The 21,436-nt window shown below is 52.7% G+C and overlaps 1 protein-coding gene across 1 annotated transcript in view; it reads right to left on the bottom strand.

Annotated features, from left to right (window-relative positions):
- The window catches only part of plcb1l (phospholipase C beta 1-like), a 39,371-nt gene that overhangs the window by 9,670 nt on the left and 8,265 nt on the right, over positions 1-21,436 (bottom strand). Inside the window, exons 3-27 of the mRNA XM_062559770.1 lie at positions 17,130-17,346; positions 16,796-16,875; positions 15,336-15,389; positions 14,258-14,333; positions 13,357-13,457; positions 13,094-13,260; positions 10,656-10,802; positions 9,608-9,765; positions 8,146-8,228; positions 7,900-7,984; positions 5,307-5,481; positions 4,264-4,350; positions 3,931-4,001; positions 3,691-3,787; positions 3,497-3,581; positions 3,238-3,362; positions 2,991-3,145; positions 2,752-2,916; positions 2,561-2,660; positions 2,351-2,455; positions 2,144-2,259; positions 1,254-1,392; positions 1,125-1,178; positions 745-964; positions 284-452 (exon numbers count right to left, since the gene is read on the bottom strand). Of these exons, the coding sequence (XP_062415754.1) occupies positions 284-452; positions 745-964; positions 1,125-1,178; positions 1,254-1,392; positions 2,144-2,259; positions 2,351-2,455; positions 2,561-2,660; positions 2,752-2,916; positions 2,991-3,145; positions 3,238-3,362; positions 3,497-3,581; positions 3,691-3,787; positions 3,931-4,001; positions 4,264-4,350; positions 5,307-5,481; positions 7,900-7,984; positions 8,146-8,228; positions 9,608-9,765; positions 10,656-10,802; positions 13,094-13,260; positions 13,357-13,457; positions 14,258-14,333; positions 15,336-15,389; positions 16,796-16,875; positions 17,130-17,346 (3,031 nt within the window). The remainder of the gene's footprint in view (positions 1-283; positions 453-744; positions 965-1,124; positions 1,179-1,253; positions 1,393-2,143; positions 2,260-2,350; positions 2,456-2,560; positions 2,661-2,751; positions 2,917-2,990; positions 3,146-3,237; positions 3,363-3,496; positions 3,582-3,690; positions 3,788-3,930; positions 4,002-4,263; positions 4,351-5,306; positions 5,482-7,899; positions 7,985-8,145; positions 8,229-9,607; positions 9,766-10,655; positions 10,803-13,093; positions 13,261-13,356; positions 13,458-14,257; positions 14,334-15,335; positions 15,390-16,795; positions 16,876-17,129; positions 17,347-21,436) is intronic.

The raw sequence follows: 21,436 nt of genomic DNA, 5'->3' as shown, positions 1-21,436 counted from the left end.
TCACAGACGGTCCAACGCGAGTCAGGGGAACATCCTGCTCATGTGTTAATGAGTGTTTGTTTGTCCCTCTGCTACAGTGTGGACATGTTTATACATGTGTGTTAACGCATGCGTGTTAATGCATGTGTGTGTTAACGCATGCGTGTTAATGCATGTGTGTGTTAACGCATGTGTGTTTTAAGACAAGGGAAAGAGCACCATAATTCTCCTGTGACTATTTACGGCCCCTCCCACATCTGTATATGACTGTGTGATGCGTGTGTGTGTGTGTGTGTGTTTGCACCTGCTTGATGTGTTCTCGTTTCTGGTACTTCTCGCTGTAGTACTGCTCCTGGCGCAGCGTGAGGAGCTGCTGCTGCTGCTGCTCCTTCAGCTCGGCCAGCCTGTGGCTGTACTCCTGGTCCATCTCGCTCAGCTCCCGGTCCAGGCTGGACAGAGACTGCTCCGACCGGCTGGAGACAACGAAAACACAACGGCCGCATATTTAAATAAATAAAACCCACCATGAGTCAAGGCAAATGAGGAAGTGCCTGAAACTTGAGTTCTCTCTGATGGCCACTAGGGGGCGACGTCGGCATAGAGAAATTCTGATTGCATAAAGGTCTTTCTGGGAAGCCAAAGACGCTTTACAGTGTAAATCTAAGTAAGGGAAACCTTTCTTCATAGAACGATCAAAAAGGGGGGGGGGGGCGAAGAGGAGGAGCGGCAGGGCGGTTTGAGGCGGAGAAGAGGAGGGCCACCTACCTTTTCTTACCGTCTCGTTTGTGGCTCTTCTGCAGGGCAGAGCGCCCCCGCTGGTGCTGGCTCTGGAGCTCGGACACGCGGGCCGTGTGCTCCTTGATCAGCTCGCTGGTCTTGCGGTGGTGCTTCCGGACCAGCTCCTTCATCTCCTTGTACTGCTTCCTCTGCTCCCGGACGAAGCCCTTCTGCTGCTTCAGCTCCTCCGCCGTCTGAGCCTCGAGTTCTACAGAAGAAGAAGAAGAGAAGCCACTTTAGCCACTTTGAAACTCACAAAAAAACAAACTCTCCTAAGAGTGTGTTAGTCACAGAACCCACTGACTCGTTTTTTCCAGAGTCGCATCCCTTTGGACACTGATAGAAAGAGTTGAAAAAGCGAACCGTACCTGTGAGGACGCTCTGAATGAGGTCTTCGGTCTTCACGGACGGTTTCAAGGAGCCTGGGGACCAAAAGCAAGTTCAGTTGAGGTTGTGGTTGTGTGACCATCTGACTATATTTGGAGTTTTCCTGGTACCTGCAGACTGCGGCTGGTGGCCGACCAGCGAGGGGGGTTTGGGGGCGATGACGGGCGCGTGGCTCAGTCCGTTCTCGGCGGGCAGCGTCGCCCTGGGGTCCACCTTGGATTCGGAGGGGGCATCGCTTCCCGCCTCCACCTGTCCGACCAAGCGAAAAGAGAGAGAGAGAGAGAGCGTTCAGACTTCTTAAGGCGTTTATCAGAAACACACATCCATCAAACGTCATCGATCAAACCCATTTCTCTGGGACCAGGTAAGAAAAGAAACAACCCGTTCTCGTGTTGTACCTGAGGCCCGCGGGACACTCTGAAGATATATCTTTGGTAGCCCACTCTCAACATGGCAGGCGTCGGCTCCGCTGGATCTCGGGTCTACAAACGTCTTTGTTCTAGTCACATCCCCTCGGTTCTTCCTCCTCCTCCTCTTCGTCGCCCCGCCTCTCCACGCTCCACCACTTCTGGTGACTGTTGCCAAGGTCACGGCATGGAACCCTCGCGGGTATAACGGTATCAGCTGGCAAATCAGATAACCCCCCCCCCCGACCCCGCCTGTAATAAAACCGAGAGGACCCCGTGTTTCCCGCCCTGATTGTCATGTCCCTCCTCAGGTATCGTCCTTTGGTCTGCTGTGTAGGCCCGAAAAAGAGAGAGACTTCATACGGGGGCAAAGAAATAGACCTCATTAAGGCTCCTTCTAAATTGCGTCTTAATGGGGGGGGGGGGGGGGGGGACTCCACTCTGTCTGCATCCTCTCACGCCCGCGACCATATGGTTTCATTTATAAACCGGTTAGTTTCTGGTGATGAGGCGAAGAGGCCAGCTGGCCCAGGGGCCACTCATCTCCATCAGAGACGGATGGGGGGGGGGCGGCGAACAAATACAACACACACCTCTTTGTCGCCCTCCTCCTCTCCTCCCTCCTCCAGGGTGAGGGCAGCCAGCTGATTGGCTCTCTGCTCCATCAGGTTGACGTAGCGGATGGGATTGGATAAGGCTTCAATGACGTCTGAGGAACAGGAAGAAGAAAACAGATCAGACGTTTTGTGACACCGAATATGCGTCTCGAACCAAAGTGTTTTAACGTTCAACTGACTTACCTGCAAACGTGTCGGGCACGTAGTCCTTCACCTCCAAATACACGAACAGAGTGGGCAGAGTCAGAGCCTGGTTTTTCTCGTTCCTCAGACTGATGTAGTGGTACCCTGCAGGGTCACAATTACAGTTCTCGTTTCTGTTATCTAATGTTCCTTCATCCCCAACCCCCAAAAACCGCATTGAATCATTGAGCCGAAGTGAAGCTCTGTCACCTGGACGGATGGCCGACACGGGAATGATGCGGTGGCCGATGAACTTCCCCCCTTCTTCGAACACGGCTATCCTCAACGAAGCGAGAGTGGGCAGGACCACCTGGGAAGAAAAAGAAAAAAAGAAGAGAATCCCCTCGTTAGCGCAGGGCAGGAAGCAGCTGCTTCAGTCCAGGCTGAGACCACAATCTGACCTTCTTGAAGACGATGGCCTCTTCCTCCCAGACGGGGTTGATGGCGTTGCCCTGAGACGTCTTGGTCTTGAACGCCTTCCTCTTGGTGTCCACCGGCAGGCCGAACATGTCGATCTCCACATACGTGCCCACTTTCTTATCCGACAGGAACTGGCCTGAGATGATCTGGAGGGGAGGGGATATTAAATAAGGAGATAGAGAGAGAGAGAGAAGGAGAGGGAGAGGAGGGAGAGCCTCACCTTCACGGAGAGTGTGTTGGCCACTATCCCGTCCACGGTGCTCTCGGTGAACGGGTCGAAGTGTTTGTCCGGCCGCCGCATGAACTCCGGTTTGAGCCTGAAGCCGCATTTCCCGTTGTACTCGTACATGCCCAGGTTCAGCTGCATGGACAGGTCTGAGGAGCGAGGACACCGGGAGTTCAGGGTCCGAGAAGCTCCTCTAATTGTCGGGCCGTTGAAATATTAAAGAATGAACCCTCGGACCCACCGATGGTCTGGAAGTTGAGAGCCACCAGCTGACAGCCGGCGTTCCAGAAGAGTTGAGGGTTGTAGTTGGACGAATCCACTCGGGTGCCCTTCGGGTAGATCCGGCTCAGCTGCAGTTTGTTGTACCTGAGCGCGTCTTGGTCAAGGAGAACGTGGCGTGAGCTGAATAGTGGACAGTTTGATCTGAGGAGCCTGGATTCGAAGACAGTAAGCTCACGTCCAAACATCGCGGGGCGTCAAGCAGTTACTGAGAAGGATACTCCACAAACTCCACAGGACATTTGGTCAGCTGCTCCAGAGCTTTGGTCTCCACGAAGGACGACATCTGGAAGCTGCGATTGATCTCTGTGGGGCGGGGGCGAGGTGACACGTCGATCACAGATTAAAGACATCGTTGTTCAAGATGTTACCAACAGGGGTATCAGGGAATGCTCATGTTTGCAGTCTTGCATACTTTTGGAGGCCTCGAAGCTGTTGAACTTGACCGGCTGGATGTAGATGACCAGGTTGGACATTTCCTCAGTGGCAAACGCCTCGCTGCCAGCTGTTCCCTGTACATGTAAGCAGAGGCTTGAGAAGAGACCTAAAAAAAAACCTGCATTACCAGATATCTGCACTAGAGGGCGGCCCCAGCACGCGTTCTGGACACTGTGAATGTCCGTCATCACTGTGTTCACGCTTTCAAAATTCGCACCTCATCCATTGAGCCCTTCTTACAGTCGTCGTCGTCGTCGTCGTCGTCCTCGCTTTCCGCCTCCACCTCACCTGAGACGCCAATGTGGCCAGAGAAACAGGAAATGCAGATAAGGACGGATGAACATGTATCTGCGACCGGCCCGCCTCCGTTGCGTCATCGGAAAAGAAAACACACACGTGACAGGCCCTGATTGAGGAAATTCAATTCCAGTGTAGTTCAAGTCGAGCTGACCCGTCCTCCCCCACATGACGTCCGCCCAACTGCCCCCCCCCCACAACCCCCACACGCTGTCTGTCTGCAGCCCACCATCGCGCACCACGAGCGACTCACCGATGGACTTCCTGCCCTGCGGCCTCAGGCTGAGCTCGGCCCCCTCCGAAGCCTGCGAGGGATCTGTTATCTCCTCTTTGGTTGAACCTGTGGGGGGGGGTCAAAACAAGTGTTTGGACCACTGTGCAGCACAGCGTGTCATGTGACTGTGTGTTCTTTAATTAATAACAAGATGAGTGTCTGTACTCGCACAGTAATTATACAAAGTGCTTACGAACCAGGAGGATGTCAAAAGACTGGAGACGAACGACGGGCCACATGAACCCGAATGTCACACTTCGAACTACTCAAAACACAACCCTTTATTATCCAGCCAAATCAACTGAGATGAGAGGAAAGGAAACTGGCCCCCGCCTGCCTTTTATTGTTTAGTGGTTTGTCCTTCATTCTGAAATATCTCCCCTCAATAAGCTGTTTTTAGCAATGAATAGGAATAAAATCAAAGGTTCACCGCGTTCACAACACAAATATTCAGCTCATCCTTCTGTGTGGAGTCGAAACAACTCGCTGCTAATTAACGCACACCACCAGGGGGCAGTGTGTGTCAGTGTGTGTCAGTGTAGAGCTGAGTGATTGATTGCAATGATATCCTTCATGTCCACAATCAACATTAATCAGCATTGGAAAACATAACTTACAAAAGAAGAAGCGTGCACGTAAACACACACACACACACACACACACACACACACAATGAAATGTAGCCAACAACAATGCACACATGAACGATCAGAGGAAAATGAAGCCAGACAGCAGCTGTGGCGATATACAATAATCCATTATTGGAGATGTATAAAAGTCCATTGTGGTGATAAAGTACTGCTGGACACGGCTGGCTGGAAGTTAAGACGCCCCCCGGGGGGGGGGGGGGGGATAAGGGGGAGGGGGGAGGCTGATGGAGGGGGGGTGATGAAAATGATGAACAACAGCAGCGACGGGACAGAGGCTGCTTTTGGCACGTGTGACGCATCGTAACTCCTCGGCCCGGGGGCGCTGTGGCGGCTGTGTTTACGGCGGCGGAGGGGGGGGGGGGGGGGCGTTACCTGCGCTGGGGGAGGAGGGCTCGCACACGCTGGAGGAGTCGCTGTAGGTGTTGGACACCTGCTCCGACAGCTTCTTCTTGGTGCTGCCGTCCGTCTTGTGGTGTTTCTTCTTGTTCTTCACCAGGATCTTCCCCATCAGCTCCATCGGGCTCGGCAGAGGCACGCCGGACTCCAGCTGGACGGGAAGCGGGGGGGGGGGGGGGGGTGGCAGAGAGGTCAGAAAAAGGACAATGAGGACGTCTCGATAAAGGAGGACAGCGGAAGTTCGTGAGAATAAAATAAAGATGCGTGAAGCAGTAGATCACACACTTAAATCAGCTTCCTGGCGAGGGGTGGGGGGGGGCGGACGACATCCTCTCTGATTTATTCATGGAGGGGACACTGCTTTTGGATGCACGGTGTTTGGGGATATTAATAATGCATTATGGGATGTTGCACACACGCACACAGCGCTTCACAGCTGACAGAGTTTACAACTTACCGCTAACAAACCTGCACATCAAACCATGTGATGAATTAGCTCTAAATGATATATAACTCTTATTCTGCTAAACTTGTACTATATGTATATTAATTGAGCTAATGCAACCTTTAGTTTCAGGTGTCTGTGGGTTCCCTGATTGGCTCCCTTTAACGAAACTTGAAGCTTTGCCATCACGCCTCGCATTGTGAAGCTTATTTAAAGTAAGACTATTGCATTTGGAATTGGAGTAGAGCAAGGAATGAAATAAGAATAAAACACCTCATTTTTTTCCGAGTTGATGAGTTCAGCACTTTAATTATCCCGGAAACAGGAGTTAAAATTGGCCCGACTGGAGAGAATGTGGTCAAAATATAAGACGCATTTCCTCAAATAAATATTCAACTTCCGTTTTTGCAGTTTTTTTGTTAAGCTGCCAATTAACAAGTGGACAACGTGAATATTAAACCTGTTACTCTTCTTGCTAATAGTGCTGTGTGTGTGTGTGTGTGTGTGTGAGTAGTGCAGCCTCCTTTGATTAAAGGGACCATGTTGTTCTCATGCTTCCCCTCCTGCCCACGTTTCCCCTCCTTTTTCGGAGTGAGAGGACATCTTGTCTTGCCAGTTCTGGTACGTCCGCAGCTTAAAACCAAAGCCTCAACAAGAAGACCGATCAAACTGCAAGAAAAATATCTTTATTTCTAAACGTACTTCCGATCTCTTTCCGCCGTTGTAATGAATCCGTTTTTTGGGATGACGAATGTGTTCACCGTCCAATCCAATTTTGAAGTAATGTCAGCTTCATTTCTGGCTGGGATGGAGCAGACTGCTGATTGAAACACAAACAAAAGCCCCCCCCCCGCCCCCCCGTTCACCACGAGTGGGGGCTTTGTGGCGGGTGCAGACGAGCGAGGGGAGCGTGAACCTCTCAGAAAACCGTAATCCTCTTTATTCTCACCTGCGGCTAAGCCCCAAAACCAATCGAGCCGTATCGCACGCCGTCCGACCCGCGGACCTGATACATCCTGCGCGCCGTGCCGGATGGGGGGGGGGGGGGGGCGTCATTGCACTCGCCTCTCCCAGTCATTACACGCTCAGCGGTAGAAATCGGATCCCTCTCTCTCTCTCTGTGTCTGTCTCTGAGTCTCTTCATATCTCTGTCCCTCTTTCCACGGATAATACCTCAATGTCAAATCCAGTCAGGAGCTTAAGCCGCTCCGCAGGGGAGCAGGCATCCTCGCTGAATAACGTGCTGGGGGAGGGGGGGGGGGGGGGGGGCACGTGTGTGTCGAGGGGTCGTCCATGTGTTTTATCGCGAGTATGGGAGTGTCTCGCGTTCGGGGGCCTCCGTGGTTACCCACGAAATGAGGAGGGGGAAAAAAAAATAAATAAAAGAGAAAAGAGTTTGGCCACAAAGAGCCGAAGCAAGCTTTTCGACCGGTAGCCATGGCAACAGAGGAGAGACAGATAGGCCGCCAAGAAAAGCCGCACCGCGAAACGCTTTCAAAGTTGGCTCCCGCGGCGCCTGGACGGCCACGCGTGTGTGTCTGTGTGCGTCTGTGTGTGTGCGTCTGCGTGTGTGTCTGTGTGTGTGTGCGTCTGTGTGCGTGTGCGTCTGTGTGCGTGTGCGTCTGTGTGCGTGTGTGTCTGTGTGTGTGCGCGTCTGTGTGTGTGTGCGTCTGCGTGCGTCTGTGTACGTCTGTGTGTGTGTGCGTCTGTGTGCGTGTGCGTCTGTGTGTCTGTGCGTCTGTGTGTGTGTGCGTCTGTGTGCGTCTGTGTGTGTGCGCGTCTGTGTGTGTGTGCGTCTGCGTGCGTCTGTGTACGTCTGTGTGTGTGTGCGTCTGTGTGCGTGTGCGTCTGTGTGTCTGTGCGTCTGTGTGTGTGTGCGTCTGTGTGCGTCTGTGTGTCTGTGTGCGTGTGTCTGTGTGTGTGTGCGTCTGTGTGTGTGCGTCTGTGTGTGTGCGTCTGTGTGCCTGATAAGGGGAGAAGGGCGCCCCGAGGACACGGCGGTGCATTCGTCCGTGTGACAATATCCGGTGTGGGGGGCCCTCGCTGCGGGGGGCACGACGCACGCATCCGGGGCGAGAGAGACAGAGCGAGAGAGAGAGTGTGAATGCGTCTTCGTGGACTCACAGGATATTTCTCCAGAGGGTCCGTCAGCAGCGCGTCTCCGAATATCGAGCGGCAGTACTCTGCCATCTTCGCCTGCTGCTTTGGCCTGAGAGTCAGACGGGATCAAACACACACACACACACACACACCATCACCGTTTGCCTAAGCAATAACAAAACAGGCCGAGAACGCTAATAATAGCTTTTCCCCCCCCACCCCCAAAAGACATTCGAGACGAGAACATGGCTGATCATGAGGGCGACTTACGAGTCCACGTGGTTCTCGAAGGAAAGGATGATGGGGAAGGGCGAGGTCTTGAAGGCGCACTCCGCTATCGCCTCGATCACCTCCTGCGGGGACAGAGAGGACACCCCCCCCCAGCGATAAAGCGTCGCGGGTGGATAAGCACATTCCGACAGTTTGCGTGGCAAAGCCAAGCTACTCGCCCCCCCCCAAACCCGCTGGCGTCCGCATTCTAAAGAAGAGAGCGAAAGATTTAAGATGCAACGCGTCACATGACGTTCGTCCATTAACAACGCCGTGGTCGAGCCGAGGCCTTCCTTCTCCGTCTTGTGGCTCTCGTGCCTCCTCGGTGTCTCCAGACCCGCTTTGCATCTCCCTCTCGGGGGGGGGGGGGGGGGTGATTCCACTGAGCTCTCATCAGAACCACACTTGTCCGTCCGTCAATCCGCCCCCGCCTCCTTCACGGATGCGTCGCTTCTCTTTTGTTCTCCCTGCTCCTGAGACTTCGATTAAGCGCCTGGCGGCAGTTAACAGGTTTTAGGATTTGCCATCTGCTGAGAACATGACCCACTTTTTGAGTCCAGCTCCGCTTTGCCTCAGAATCTGTCTGCTTGTTGCCTGTCTTTACATTTAAACGCTTAGTTCTTTTAAATTGAAACTAAAGTGCATTTTTGAGGTTGTTTTTTTTCGTATTTCTTACACTTCCTTTGGTGTAACCCAGCGCTACGTTAGCCTAAGAGCTAACAGCCTCTGCACAGTTTCCTCTGCTTAGATGAGCTGTATCAAGTTTTTCATGCTGTTTTAATTCTTTGGAAAAATTCTCTTTAAACATCTAGCTGTTGCGTGCTCATCATAGACCGAGTGCGGACTGAGACTGCGAGGGAAGAGCAGCGGCACGCGGAGCAGAGCGCATGGCGAAGGAATAAAGAGCCATTTTGCAGCTTTAACGAGGATTGACAGAACAAGAAGGAAAGGCCTCGCTGAGCTGATGAAGAGCTGCAGATGACGGATGATTTACTCCGCTGCTACACGCCCCGCAGCATGAAATCACATTCCTGTTGCAATTATTAAGGGCTGGTTATTTTATATCAAAAAAGTGTTTGTTTGTCCTTCTTTTGTTCTCATCACCATCGCAAAGTCTTTGCAGGAGTGTAGTGGTATTAAACTCTGTGGTATTAAACTCTGTGGTATTAAACTCTGTGGTATTAAACTCGCTGTTACGGTGCCTATACAAAAAAAAAGGATTAGGATTTAAATACCTCAAATGAACCGTCTACAGCATAAAGAAAAGCATTTGCATGTGACTGGAAATAAAGATTTTAATTGTAAAATATCTAAAAATATCAAACAGTATCAGATGCAGTAAGTGGATCATGTGTACGAAATATGGATGACATCATCCTTCCAAGAAGGTCCCCTCCCCCCCCTCCATCCCAGGCGAAAGAGACACTAAAACACGCAAATCGCTCCGCTCTCCTTGGGCTACCTTGAAGGAGATTTCCGTCGTCATGGTGAAGCCGTGAGTGATGACCGGCTCTTCTTCTGTGGTGCGGCCCTTCCAGCAGTCCAGCTCGATGCAGCGGCACCCGGAGAGGAGGACCTGCTTGTACATCTCCACCGAGGAGTTCCCCGCGAGCTGCCCGGCTGCGAAGCGAGAACACACACGTGCACACACACACACACACACACACACGTGCACACACACACACACACACACACACAGCGTTAAGACGCATCACCTGCCAGCGTGCCGTAGTGGCAGTGCAGCTGTTATGTGAGCTGCCATTAGCCGAGCAATTATCGGCTCGCGTTCCCGCCACGCCGTTCCCGCCACGCCGTTCCCGCTACGTGGGGCCGGGACCTTTTTTTTTCTAAATGATTTCTCACTCCTTCTGTTCTTTTCCCTCGTCCGGCTTTGAGAGAGTCCGTGTCATTGTGGACGCCGCGGGGGGGGGGGGGGGGGGCGGAGACGCATTCCAGTGATAGCAATAGCTCGATGTCGCTGTCACAATATATAATCAAAAGAACTGCGCCTGTGAGGGAGAGAATCGAGCACCTGTTTGTTTGTTTTTCTCATTTCTTCACCGTGTCCTATTACAAAATTCCATTTTTACCCCCCCGCTGTGGAAATTTAATCCACTTGAAAGGTTCAATGCTCTCCCGTTCCCCTTCGAATAGATTTGAATAGATGAATTCTAATACCCATTGAGGAAAAAATGGCCCCTGCATAAAGCCTGCGATGCTTGTGCACTGCCAGGAGCCAGTTACTGTGACTACCGAGTCAAAAGAAATACTTAACTCATGAATACCAATGAATCCAGCATCACGGCATGACTTGATTGGACAACCTCTGGGAAGGCAACACAAGGGGGGAATGGGAGGGGGGGGGGGTTATATGCACGGGGGCGTTTTAGTGAGGGACCTGCGAGCGATGAAATCGCGTTTGTTCACTCGTGCGACAAAACCCAGATTTCTAGAATAAACGATGCACGAGTTGCGACCATTGATCGGTGTGTGTGTGTGTGTGTGTGCACCTGTGAGGTATGTGTTGTGTGAGGAGTTGATGAAGTAGTTGGAGAGGGGGAGGGTCATGTCTTCGCTCTGGTCCAGCTTCTCGGGGGGCATGATGCTGTTCTCCTCCCCGTTCAGGTACCTGGCGAAGCCTTCCAGCGACATCTGACCTGCGCGCACAAAGCACAAAAAAACCCATTTTGACCCAATTTTCCCTTTGCAATGTCTGAAATAAAATAAGTATATTATAATTAGGAGTATTTTGTGTGTACACATTCCACTGCAACCACATTCCACAAGTATATTCACATAAAAGCTTTTCAAGGTTAAACTACAACGTTCATCATCATTAATTCATGTTGAGATTTACATTAGTGGTTTCATTTAGCAGGAACCCCGGTTCTTTGTGGTTGATCCTTAAAGCCGTTACCTCAGTGTTTCAGTTTCTTACATCTTACTGTGCTCTCAGTCCTCCACACGCTCTACACTCTCAGTTATTAGCTTTTCATTTGAAATACGAAAGTGTAGGTGGATGAATGCGTTCAAACATCTTCACAGGTGGGTCGACGCTACAAACCGCATCTCCTTAAATTCAGGCTCCGCTGGCTTTCTGTCCCTGATGCAGTCACGCAGCTCAGGGACCTGACAGAGCTCAACTGCTCCTGCTGTTATTCTTCCTGTCTTTAATGTCAGGGTCACTGAGGTCAAGCGCCTGCCTCTATGCTGATCCTCCGGGGCCCGCTCCAGAAAGGCCCCTAACGCCGAATAAATAAGTCATAAGCGGCAGAAGAACAGCTCCGGTCTTCGGTCTTGTCCAAAACATTACTTTGAAGGCGTAAGTGATGCGCACTTGACGGGCGCAGCAGGCCCTTGCGGCCATTTTATGCTAATTATTGCAGGGGGCGGGGGGGAGAGGGGGGGCGCCCTCCGTGGGTTTGCTGGACTAATTAACGCCGGACCCGGTCGCGCCCTCGCGCCTCGTCTCTGCCGTGACCTCCCTTTCGACCTCTGCGACGCTCACGCCTCACACCCATGTACACGTCGGCCAATCAGGGGAGACGGGCCTTATTACCGCCGGGGGGGGGGGGTTAGAGGTGCGATTGGGTGAGAACCTGCGGGTTGTCACAGGTTTCTCGGCGTGCACACGGCCCCCCCTTTTTCTATATGCACCAGTGTCCGTGAGTGTCCTTGAGCGTCCTTTTTGGGGGGAGGCGGCGTGCAGAGCTCTGGGCGGCGCCTCTCTCAGAGCAGATGGCGGCATTTCCTCGGGCCGGGCAAACACTCGAGTTCTGAGTCGGTTTGAACGGAGAAGGTCACGCTTCCGCAGAGACGAGCGCGCCGCCGTGATCGCAGGGCACAGCGGCAAATGGAGCCACTTAAAATAAAAAAAAGAAATGGATTAAAATAACGTGGGTTCTGGAGGGCCGTTAACACACGGTCGGTTCAGGTCAATTTAGTCTCTGTGTAATCAGTAATAAAATGTGCAAACGCGACTGGCGTAATAACGATCCACTGAACGGGTCTTTAGATAAACAGCCTCTTATGGCTCCAGCCATTAGCATTTTTTAATTTGAAAAGCAGAACCTCCATTTAATAAAAGCTTCCTGGTTATTTGTTTGCTTTCCAAATATTATTTTTTTAAATTAATCCCAGCACAGCGGCACAGTGAGAAGCCTCCTGCACAGATGCAGCTGAGACCAACCGAAGGTACGAACGCTTGACGCGTCGATGCCGCTTCACTCACACGTAGCATTGATCGACACACCAGAGGTCAATGTCATCACTGATCTCATCTCTCCTCTGGAGATGACCTCACGCAGCCCACCTCCTGGTAATCTGGACGTCCCGCAGCCCCAGGGAGCGTCGTCTGTTTTAACCCCTGAACAGAAGTCACTTCCTGCGGACGCCACCCGCGCGAAACGCACTTCAAATAGACAAAACTACAACTGCCCCCAGGGCCTGGAAGCTGAGCTAAGCTAACTAGCTAGCTAGGAACAAGCGCGTACGACCTTCTAACTGAGGACAACAGGGAGGCAGAAAGAAGTGTTCACACACTCGAATGTGAACCAGCGTCTCTTCGGGTTTCACTTCTTCTCACAAACTCTCTGTGTGTGTGTGTGTGTGTGTCTGTGTGTGTTGTTTACAGGCTTCTAACATTCCGTTCCTTGGCACCCTGCTATGTCCCCCCTCTCTTTTCGGCAGGCCTTGGACACCAGGCAGCGTTGCTGTGGCAACGCCCCGGCCAAATTCGCTGGCGGCCAGGGAGTCGGAGCATGGGGGTCATATATATATATATATATATATATATATATCTGGGTCACATCTGTGGTTTTTATTGTTATTAGGTGTTAACGGTGACATCCCTTCATGCATAAGAGCAGTCCGCTGTGCTGCTGCTCGCTGGCTGTCGTCTTTTTTTTGTTTTGTTTTGAGGGGGGGGGGGGACATTTGAGCCGCTGACCTTTCTGCGCCAGCGAAGCGTTGGCTTCGTATTTGTCCACCAGCACCTGGACCTGTTCCGGTTTCAGAGGCGGGTAGAGTATCTCGTTGAGGCGGGGGTCTCGCTGCTTGTTGTTGATGAACTCCGTCATCTGCTCCACGCTGAGGAACGGGCGGCTCTTGGCCCCGCTGAGGAGAGTAGGGGGGGTGGACAAAAACAGAACTCAGAAAAAGGAGACAATGGTAGAGGGAGACGGGGGGGGGGGGGGGGGACGTGGTCCTTACACATCGGCGAAGATGTGGTCCAGCTCCGACCGGGGACAGATGTGGCCCAGGAATGAGTTGTAGACCTCCGGAGTGAAGTCCTCCAGGGGGATGGAGTCGTTCTGCAGCAGACAACAGCGAGACATGGTCACACACGGCCTACACACAAACACACACTGCACTTACACACCACGGGGGGGCGGACACCGTCCTCGGCGGACCTGAAGCAATTGTAAATTCAGGGTTGATCCACTAGTGCCCTCTGGGACTCTAACCTTCAGGGTGGAGGTCGGGAGAGCTCAGGGGCCTGCGAGCCCCCCCTGTCAATGCGCGTTTCCCTGTGTGTGTGTGTGTGTGTGTGAGAGTGTGTGTGTTTGAGGGATTAACAACACCACCGTTTAGCTGTAATTAACTCGCACGTTGGAACACCACCAGAGTGTCATGTGGCAACTCTGTCCCTGTGCTAATTACTGTATGTATGGCTTACTCTCCTGCTGTGTGTGTGTCTTTCTACTTCTAGTGTGTGTGTGTGTGTGTGTGTGTTCATTCTGTTTGAGCCATTCATTACGACTACGCTGTACGTGCACATGTGCCAGCGTGCACCAGACAGCATCTGAGGAGGAAACACAGAGCTGGTTGGCTGGGTTTGGACCCCTGCGCGTCCCCCCCCCCCCTACGTGACATCTGCGAGAAGTTGAAGATTAAAAAAAAAAACTGCTTTTGTCATTTCTAACGCTCCCACCGGGTTTTTCTGCTCCACCACGACCGGAGTGCAATCGGTTCTGAGCACATCCAGGGGAAAAAGGAAAGGACTGAAGGAGCTGAAATGCCCCGACTGGAGGGAGGGAGGGGACGGAGGGGACAGCCAGGTTGCCGGCTCAGGGACACGAGGGGGGGGGGGGGGGGTGTTTTGGGGTCTTACTCTGACAGAAGGGAGGTTGCAGTTTTCCAGGGCCGTCTCCACTCGCTTCCTGTCTGCCGAGAACATCCTGAAGATGCTGCGGGGACACAAAAAAAAAACAACAACAACGTTTAATGGACTCTGTAAAAACGCAGTGGCAAAGAACACTGAAACCAATTAGGGGGGAAAAACACCTCAGCACACTTGAAAATGACATAATGATGAAGCGTGAAACCAATATATGCAGAAAGTTAAAACAGAGAAATTGTGGGGAAACACAAAACTAATTCAGTTTACTACAACAGCTCTGAAATGAATGCTTTATTCATAATGTTCTGTTTTGTTCACCCTGTTGTTTCAGTTTTATTATCATTATTATCATTACCATCCTCCTCCTCATCATCATCATCCTTAGCGCATTTCTTCCTCCTCACATCTCTCCAGTTGCTAAGTAAACGTAACACACCCACGCGTGAGACGTGTCCACAAACACAGACGTGTGTGTGTGTGTGTGTGGTCGCGCGCTGTGTTTTTCACGTCTCTGTTTAGCTCTGGAGACGCCGCGCGGCTCCTCTGGACGTCATCTGTCAACTTGGTTCCGTTGGTCCACTGGACGTCAAGTGGGATTCGCTGGCGAGGACTGGGGTCTGTTTCCTGTTTTAATTGCATGCGCGGGTCCTCCTAGAGTCACGCCGACATGAGTCAAGCCGACATGTCCTCTCATCTGGGACGTTAGTTTCCTTTAAAAAAAAACAAAAAACCCAAGGAGCGCGTCCCCGCCGCTCTGCGCTGACTCTCTGAGCGAGGTCAACGCCGAGGGGGGGGGGCTGCTGCTTCGCCCTGAAAAGCTCAACTCGACACACACACACACACACACACACACACACAGGCACATGCACATGGACTCTTTAAATGAAGAAAAAAACGGAGCAGATTTCTACTGCAGAGGTAACAGATTCCAACGGAAAAGCGCACACGTGTGCACGGAGCTGAAGCGTGTGTCCGCTGAAGCGTGTGCACGGCGGCGAGCGAAGGCGCCGGCAGTGCCGCAGTGTTCAAAGGCGGCGGAGGGGAGCCGGGATGAGTCAGAGGTACTCACTTCTTGACGGGGATTCGCCCCTCGGGGTTGAGCTGCAGCTTCAGACGGGTGTATCTGCGTCGAGGGCACAAGCAGACACAGAATCAACACTTTTGTCTGCGTGGAGTAATGTATTTTGCGTATCACATTTGCTTCCTCTGTTTGTGTGTGTGTGTGCTCGGAGAGGGGGGGGGGGGGGACGGACACGTGACTAAACCGCTGTGTTTACATGATCTGTTTGGATCAGGGTCTCAGAGCCGCCTGCGCTATAAATAGCTCGGCTGCAACGGGAGCCCGTCGTTACAGGCCGGGTTTTAAGTGGCTCCTGGCTAATAATTAATATCAATTACAGCGTCCACTTCGTAGGGGCAGGCCGGCTGCCAGGAGCAAAGTCACACATGACTGTGGTGGTTAATGGGGGGCGGGGAGGGGGGGGCGGAACTGGGTCCAGAGAAAAGGCCGGTTTGACGCCAGCGGACGTCGCTGAAGCCGAATCGATGACATCTAAAGGTACGGAAAGAACAAAGGATTTTTTTTCTTCCTGGGGCCGTCGCATTATTCATGAGGGAAAACAGATCACTTTCTCTCCCTCCTGTCCCGGTCTAAGGAGAGGGTCAAAGCAGAGACAGGTGAAGTGGTGCTACGAGGTCACAGGTCACAGGTCACCCCCGCCGCAGACACCAGCCAGGTGATGGCGTGGTTGGGGGCGTGTGAGGAGTCATCGATCTCGCTGTCTGCAGCCGGCGCGACTGCTCAATCCTCCAGATCCCTCCGTGTGCTTTGTGGTCGATGATAACTTTTATTGTCTCATAAGTCAATTAGACTCCTCGGGGATGGGGGGGGGGGGGGGGGGGGGGGTGGGGGGCGCGAGTTAATAGCTTCTGTTTGCTGGTAAACATCCAGACAGCCGGGGCGCCGCGGGTTCATTTTTTTATTTTTGTTGTTGAGGGCTTCGATTGATGACATCCGACAAAGAGGCAGGGATGAGGTGCTCCGGGGCCTGAAGAGAAGGAGTCTCTTTGACATTTTGACGCCGTTTCAGGTCAGCGAACTCGATCGGTTAATCGCGTCGTCTCGTACACGCCGCGTGCTAAATATTCCCTCCTCGCTCGTCCTCCCCGTCTGCTTCTCCCCGTCGATGTGAGGTGGAACGACCTCTGTAGACTCAAACCCACGGGCTGCCTCGTGGGAGCTGTGAAAAGCAACCTGCTATGTGTGTGTGTGTGTGTGTGTGTGTGTGTTCATCTCAGTCCACCTGAAGGTGCGTTTGTGTTACTGCAGAATGAAGTGCTGCATTGTTTGTCTCTTTTAAACATGACGCCTCATTAGCTTCTCCCTGCTGTTTTCCCGCCTGTGTCGTGCACACTCCTCGTGCGATGTGACACGCGTTTGTTTTCATATTCTTCTGGGGTGGATTTGCATGGCTGGTGTGCATGTGGGGGGGGGAGGGGGGGGGAGGGGGGGCGTGCAGCTGAACGTACGCTTTCTCCAGGCAGTCCTCTCGGGACATGTTCTGTACCAGGAGGTTGGATGCCAGGTTGAACAGCTCCTCCGCCCATTCCTGCAGTAAGAAAACACACACACACACACACACACACACACACACACACACACACACACACTGCTAATTGCAAACCAGAGTGCTGAGAGGTTGGAATGTGGTGGTCTGCTGTCACTGTTGGGAATGAATGAACTCGTCAGCCCGCTCCCGTGGATTCTAGTGCTGGTTTGCTTTGATGTAAAATCAAGCCAAGCCACCATGTGCCTCTAGAACCCCCCCCCCCCCTCCCCATGCCTTGTTTGGTTGTCGTTTACCTTCGCCGTCTCCTCCTGGAAGGCCATGAAGTTCAGGTAGGTGATGTTGACCATGTCGGGGCCGCTCACCACCGTCAGCATCCTGTTCTCCATCTTCCCCGCCAGCGTGCTGACGTCCAGCAGCTCGCGCAGCTTGGCCTCCTGAACACAGACGACACCGAGAGAACCGAAGGTCACCGACACCATCTTTCTGCCTCCTCGAGGGACCCCTGAGTGTCTGATTTATTTGCTACAGGTGACCACGCTCTCCAAAGCCCTGAGAGCTTCATGCTTTTCAAACGCGACGCTCCAAGCTCGTCCTCGGGCTCATGCTCCAAATGTGATGGAGTTCACAGTGTAAGTGCGTGAAGTGGCACAAGGGAGAGCGGCCAATGGGCAGCGAGTCCACCAGGAGGCTGTTTTAGTTGGAGGAGGTTTTTGATTAAATGCAATAAGAAATGCTGTTAATTCTTTAAATGAAATAATCTTCACCGCAGGCTCTCACTTTTCATGTTTAATACAGCTCTGTTACCAGGGACAAAAAAACCCCCAAATCCAGCAGGTTGAATAAGAAAAAACTGTGAAATAATGAGTGCTCAGCAAAGGGAAACCAAACCAAACAAATCGAAAGCAAATACACGTTTGGCCCAAATCGAAGAAAGAAGAAAAAAAAACAACAACTAGCCTCGGAGGCGCGGGAGAGGAATTACAATGATCTCTTTTCCGAGCAGCACACAAAAAAAAAAAAAAAAAACGCTTTTCTACCGGCTTAATTAACACAACAACAAAAAGCCCAGTGAAGGATTCTGCAGTGAAAGCAAATGAGCTCCCGCTAATTCAACCAATCACACAAAGAGCTTTGTGTCCTGTGTCCGCGCTGATAAATGTCCTCTACACGTCCCTCACGCCCCCCCCCCAATCAAAATCCGCGCGGTTTAGCGGCGCCCCGTTATATCACCCCGCTGAACTCCCCTCTGACAATCCAAAGGGGAGGGGGGAGGGGGGGGGCCTCCATCACAACACGCCGCTATGCTGCCGTCGCAGGGGGACAGGCTCCCAGTGTCTTCAGATGTTATTTCACGTGCGGTTGGAGCTGCTCGAGGCCCATCAACTGAAGCCCAGAGCGCTCGTTTTTTGAGGGGTGGGGGGGGGGGGGGGGGGGGATCCACCTGCCGCCGTCCCTCAGAGCAGGAGAAAAGAGAATAGAAAAGCCTCCTGACAACAGGGCGGCGAGGTGCACGACACTCGCTCTGGGTGCCGATTCGATGCCGTCTCCTGCAACGTGAGAGGGGGGGTGCGGGGGGGGGGGCCTGAGGAGCAAGGCCACGAGAGGAGAAGAGCGGAAGTGGGCTCGTGGCCGGACGGATTGGATGGCACTAGCAAATAAATAAATAAATCCACCAGCCCCCACTGCATCAAAGGGAATGTCAGTATGAATGATTGATGGCGGTCCCGACCGGCTGCACGCGTGACGTCGGGGGGGGGGGGGGACCGACGGGAACTGATGATGAAGACGAGATATTTATTCTCCAATTATTACAAACCGTTTGGGGCAAAAAGATGAAAAATTGATTTAGGTGTCAAGGAAGAGCTGCTTTAATAAGTTAAGGGGCGCCTTTTGCTCAATGAAGGTCTCGCCGGTGTTAAAATCAATGTCACACTCTCCGAAGCGTGGTGTAAAAAGGCCTCCCGGTTTGCCATCTCGCGGGGTGGGGTGGGGGGGCGTGCACTCCAGCTGACCCCTTTGCTGCATATCGCGTCATACCTTTCAAGACATCTGGGTCTGAGACCTCCTGGGACACACGTTTGAAATTTTGTGTGATTCATATAGAAGTTGCGTGAATCCCTTTGGTCACAGAGCCGCAGGTACAGATACGCATGACCCCTCATGAGTGGGAGGGCTTTGAAGTTCTAAACTTCTTTACATCGGTATTCATAGGTGGAGGGGGGTGGGGGGGGGCACCGTGGAGCAGGTTACGAGGGGGCCGCTCCGCTGCTGCTGGCTCGCCTCGTTAAACCCGACGGAACGGAAGGAATGGGATACCAAACTGGGGTGTGATGGGGGGGGGGGGGGCGGGGGGGGATTTACGTGCTCATTCTGCCACACAAATACTGACCAGACGTGTCTTTTTTCTCGTTTCCTACCCAGACGTGTGGGTGGAAAACGGTTGTTGGCTGAGGTGTGGCTGCTTGCATTAGAAGAAAGACCCTTCTCCATCGTATGCGATGCAGACCTCACCCTCTTCAACACCCCCGCCAACCCCCCCCCGAGCTGCAGTCCGGGTCAACGCACACATGGCCCCTGTGTGAATACATTTGCCTTGCAAACGATGCTACGTGCACTTTCAAAAGGGACAGTTTAACCCACACATTTAGAGAACACCATCGTCCATGGCTTTCGTGGGGGGAGGGGGGTCTGGATAAATCGCCCGTAAAGATGTCTGCCGTCCTTCCGGTGTAATGAGAAATCCTGGCCACTCAATATGATCCCCGAAGGACCCTTAAAGTGAGCAGTTTCACGTAGGGACCACAGTGGAAAGAAAAATATGTACTCTGTGGTGAAATGTCCCCGCTATGGACACGCAAAGCAGACCTCAGAACAGTTTGCTTTAACACCGTCTCGAATGTTTGTCCCATATACGTCTTTGATCCTCTTTGTATGTTTTCAGCCTCCTTCAGATGGCCAGGTTGTCTTTACATATCGTTTCTGTCATGCTGCCTCTTAAAAACTCTTATCAGTCTCAATCCCTGTTTGTTTGATATCTTCTGAGTTTGTACTCTTATCTTAGTAGTTGTGCTTCTTTGTTGCTGTTGTGTTGTGTCACAGTGTGTTCAGCTCAGTGTGCCGCACAACAACAGCCGCTGCTTTGAATCTGCAGATGAAAAAAGATTCGGCTCCGCAGAAACATGCCAACAAAGAAGAAGCTTTAGTTCTGAGGGACCCAACCGCACACGTCACAGCGCTGGTGGGGGGGGGGGGGGGCGCAGTGAGGAACATTCCCGCTTACAGGGGGACACGGTGCAGCTTGAAGCTCGGGGTGCAGCGAGATGAGAGGAGGCGCAGTGAGAACAGGAGGAGATGGGAGGCGCCACCGGGGAGGAGGGGGCCTTTGATTCCTCATCCTGCGAGGCTCTTTGTCTCCACTCCTTTTTCATTATCCCCCCCCCCCCCCCCCACCCTCCCGTGGTCGTAGTTCACCTCGAGTGCCAGCCGATGCCGATGAGGAGGAGGAGGAGGAGGAGGAGGAGTGCCCTCGAGGCCCCCGGGAGCGAAAGGTCAGCGCTTCACCAGTCCGCCGCCAGGTTACGCATCAGCAGCCCGTGTGCACACATTTGGAGCTGTGTGTGTGTGTGTGTGTGTGTGCGCATGTGTGTACGTGTGTGTAGGGGTGTGAGTGTGTGTGTGTGTGTGTGTGTGTATGTGTGTGTGTGTGTGCCGGAACTGTCAAAAACCCTGGAACTGTCCCTCCATGAGGTGTGAGTTTAAGGACACATGGCAGCCGGGTTAGCCTTGAATAATTAATCATTTAAACTGGGTTAAAGATGTCACCCCCTCCCCCCCCCCCTGTAATAGTCTCTCTCAATAAAGGTTCTAATGTTTAAGAAGGGAAATCACAACCTGATGGAGGTGAAGAGCATCGTTAGCTTAAGAGCATGGAACGCCTCCCTGCCAGAGGCCATGCGTCATCCTCTTTGATGGGGTGTTGGGGGGGGGGGGCACTTCATTAACCCCACCGGGACGCAGTGACACATGAAGCCACAGACGGAGGGCACACAGAGGTCGGACAACCACGCCATTTGCAGAATGCCAGCACGTCGACAGTAACGCGGGTTGACAGGCGGCCATTCCCTCCCCCCCCCCCCCCCACACCCCCCCCGTCTTGGGGAGGTTGGCCCCATGACGTGTCGTCTTGTGTCAGTCAAGCAAACACTGAAAAACCACATCCGTGGCCCGGCGGGGGCGTACCTCCTTCCTGCAGCATGTGGCCGATCCGCGGGGCGTGTTTTGCATGAACGTAACGCAGTGACAGTAAATCCAGCAGCTCATTTGATTATGAATACAAGAATATTAAAAAAAGGGGTCACTGGGGAAAGGTGAAAGCTGTTTGTTCAGTGGAATCTCCGTGGAAACGGGACGGAGGCCTCCTCGTTCGGTCGGTGCGTCGCTGAGGAGGTGGAGGAGGAGGAGCAGATTCCATCACGCGGGAACCGGCCTCTCTGCGTTCTGCTCCGTCGCATTCCTTCTGCCCTTCATTCAAAAAATCACCTCCTGTGTGCGTGTGTGTGTGTGTGTGTGTGTGTGTGTGCTTTTCTTCTTCCCTCCTCTA

The sequence above is a fragment of the Pungitius pungitius genome, chromosome 20 (assembly GCF_949316345.1).
Source record: "Pungitius pungitius chromosome 20, fPunPun2.1, whole genome shotgun sequence".
In the NCBI taxonomy this organism is placed as follows: Eukaryota; Metazoa; Chordata; class Actinopteri; order Perciformes; family Gasterosteidae; genus Pungitius; species Pungitius pungitius.
The sequence above is the reverse complement of the archived record's forward strand: the minus strand, read 5'-3'. Positions and strand labels throughout refer to the sequence as shown.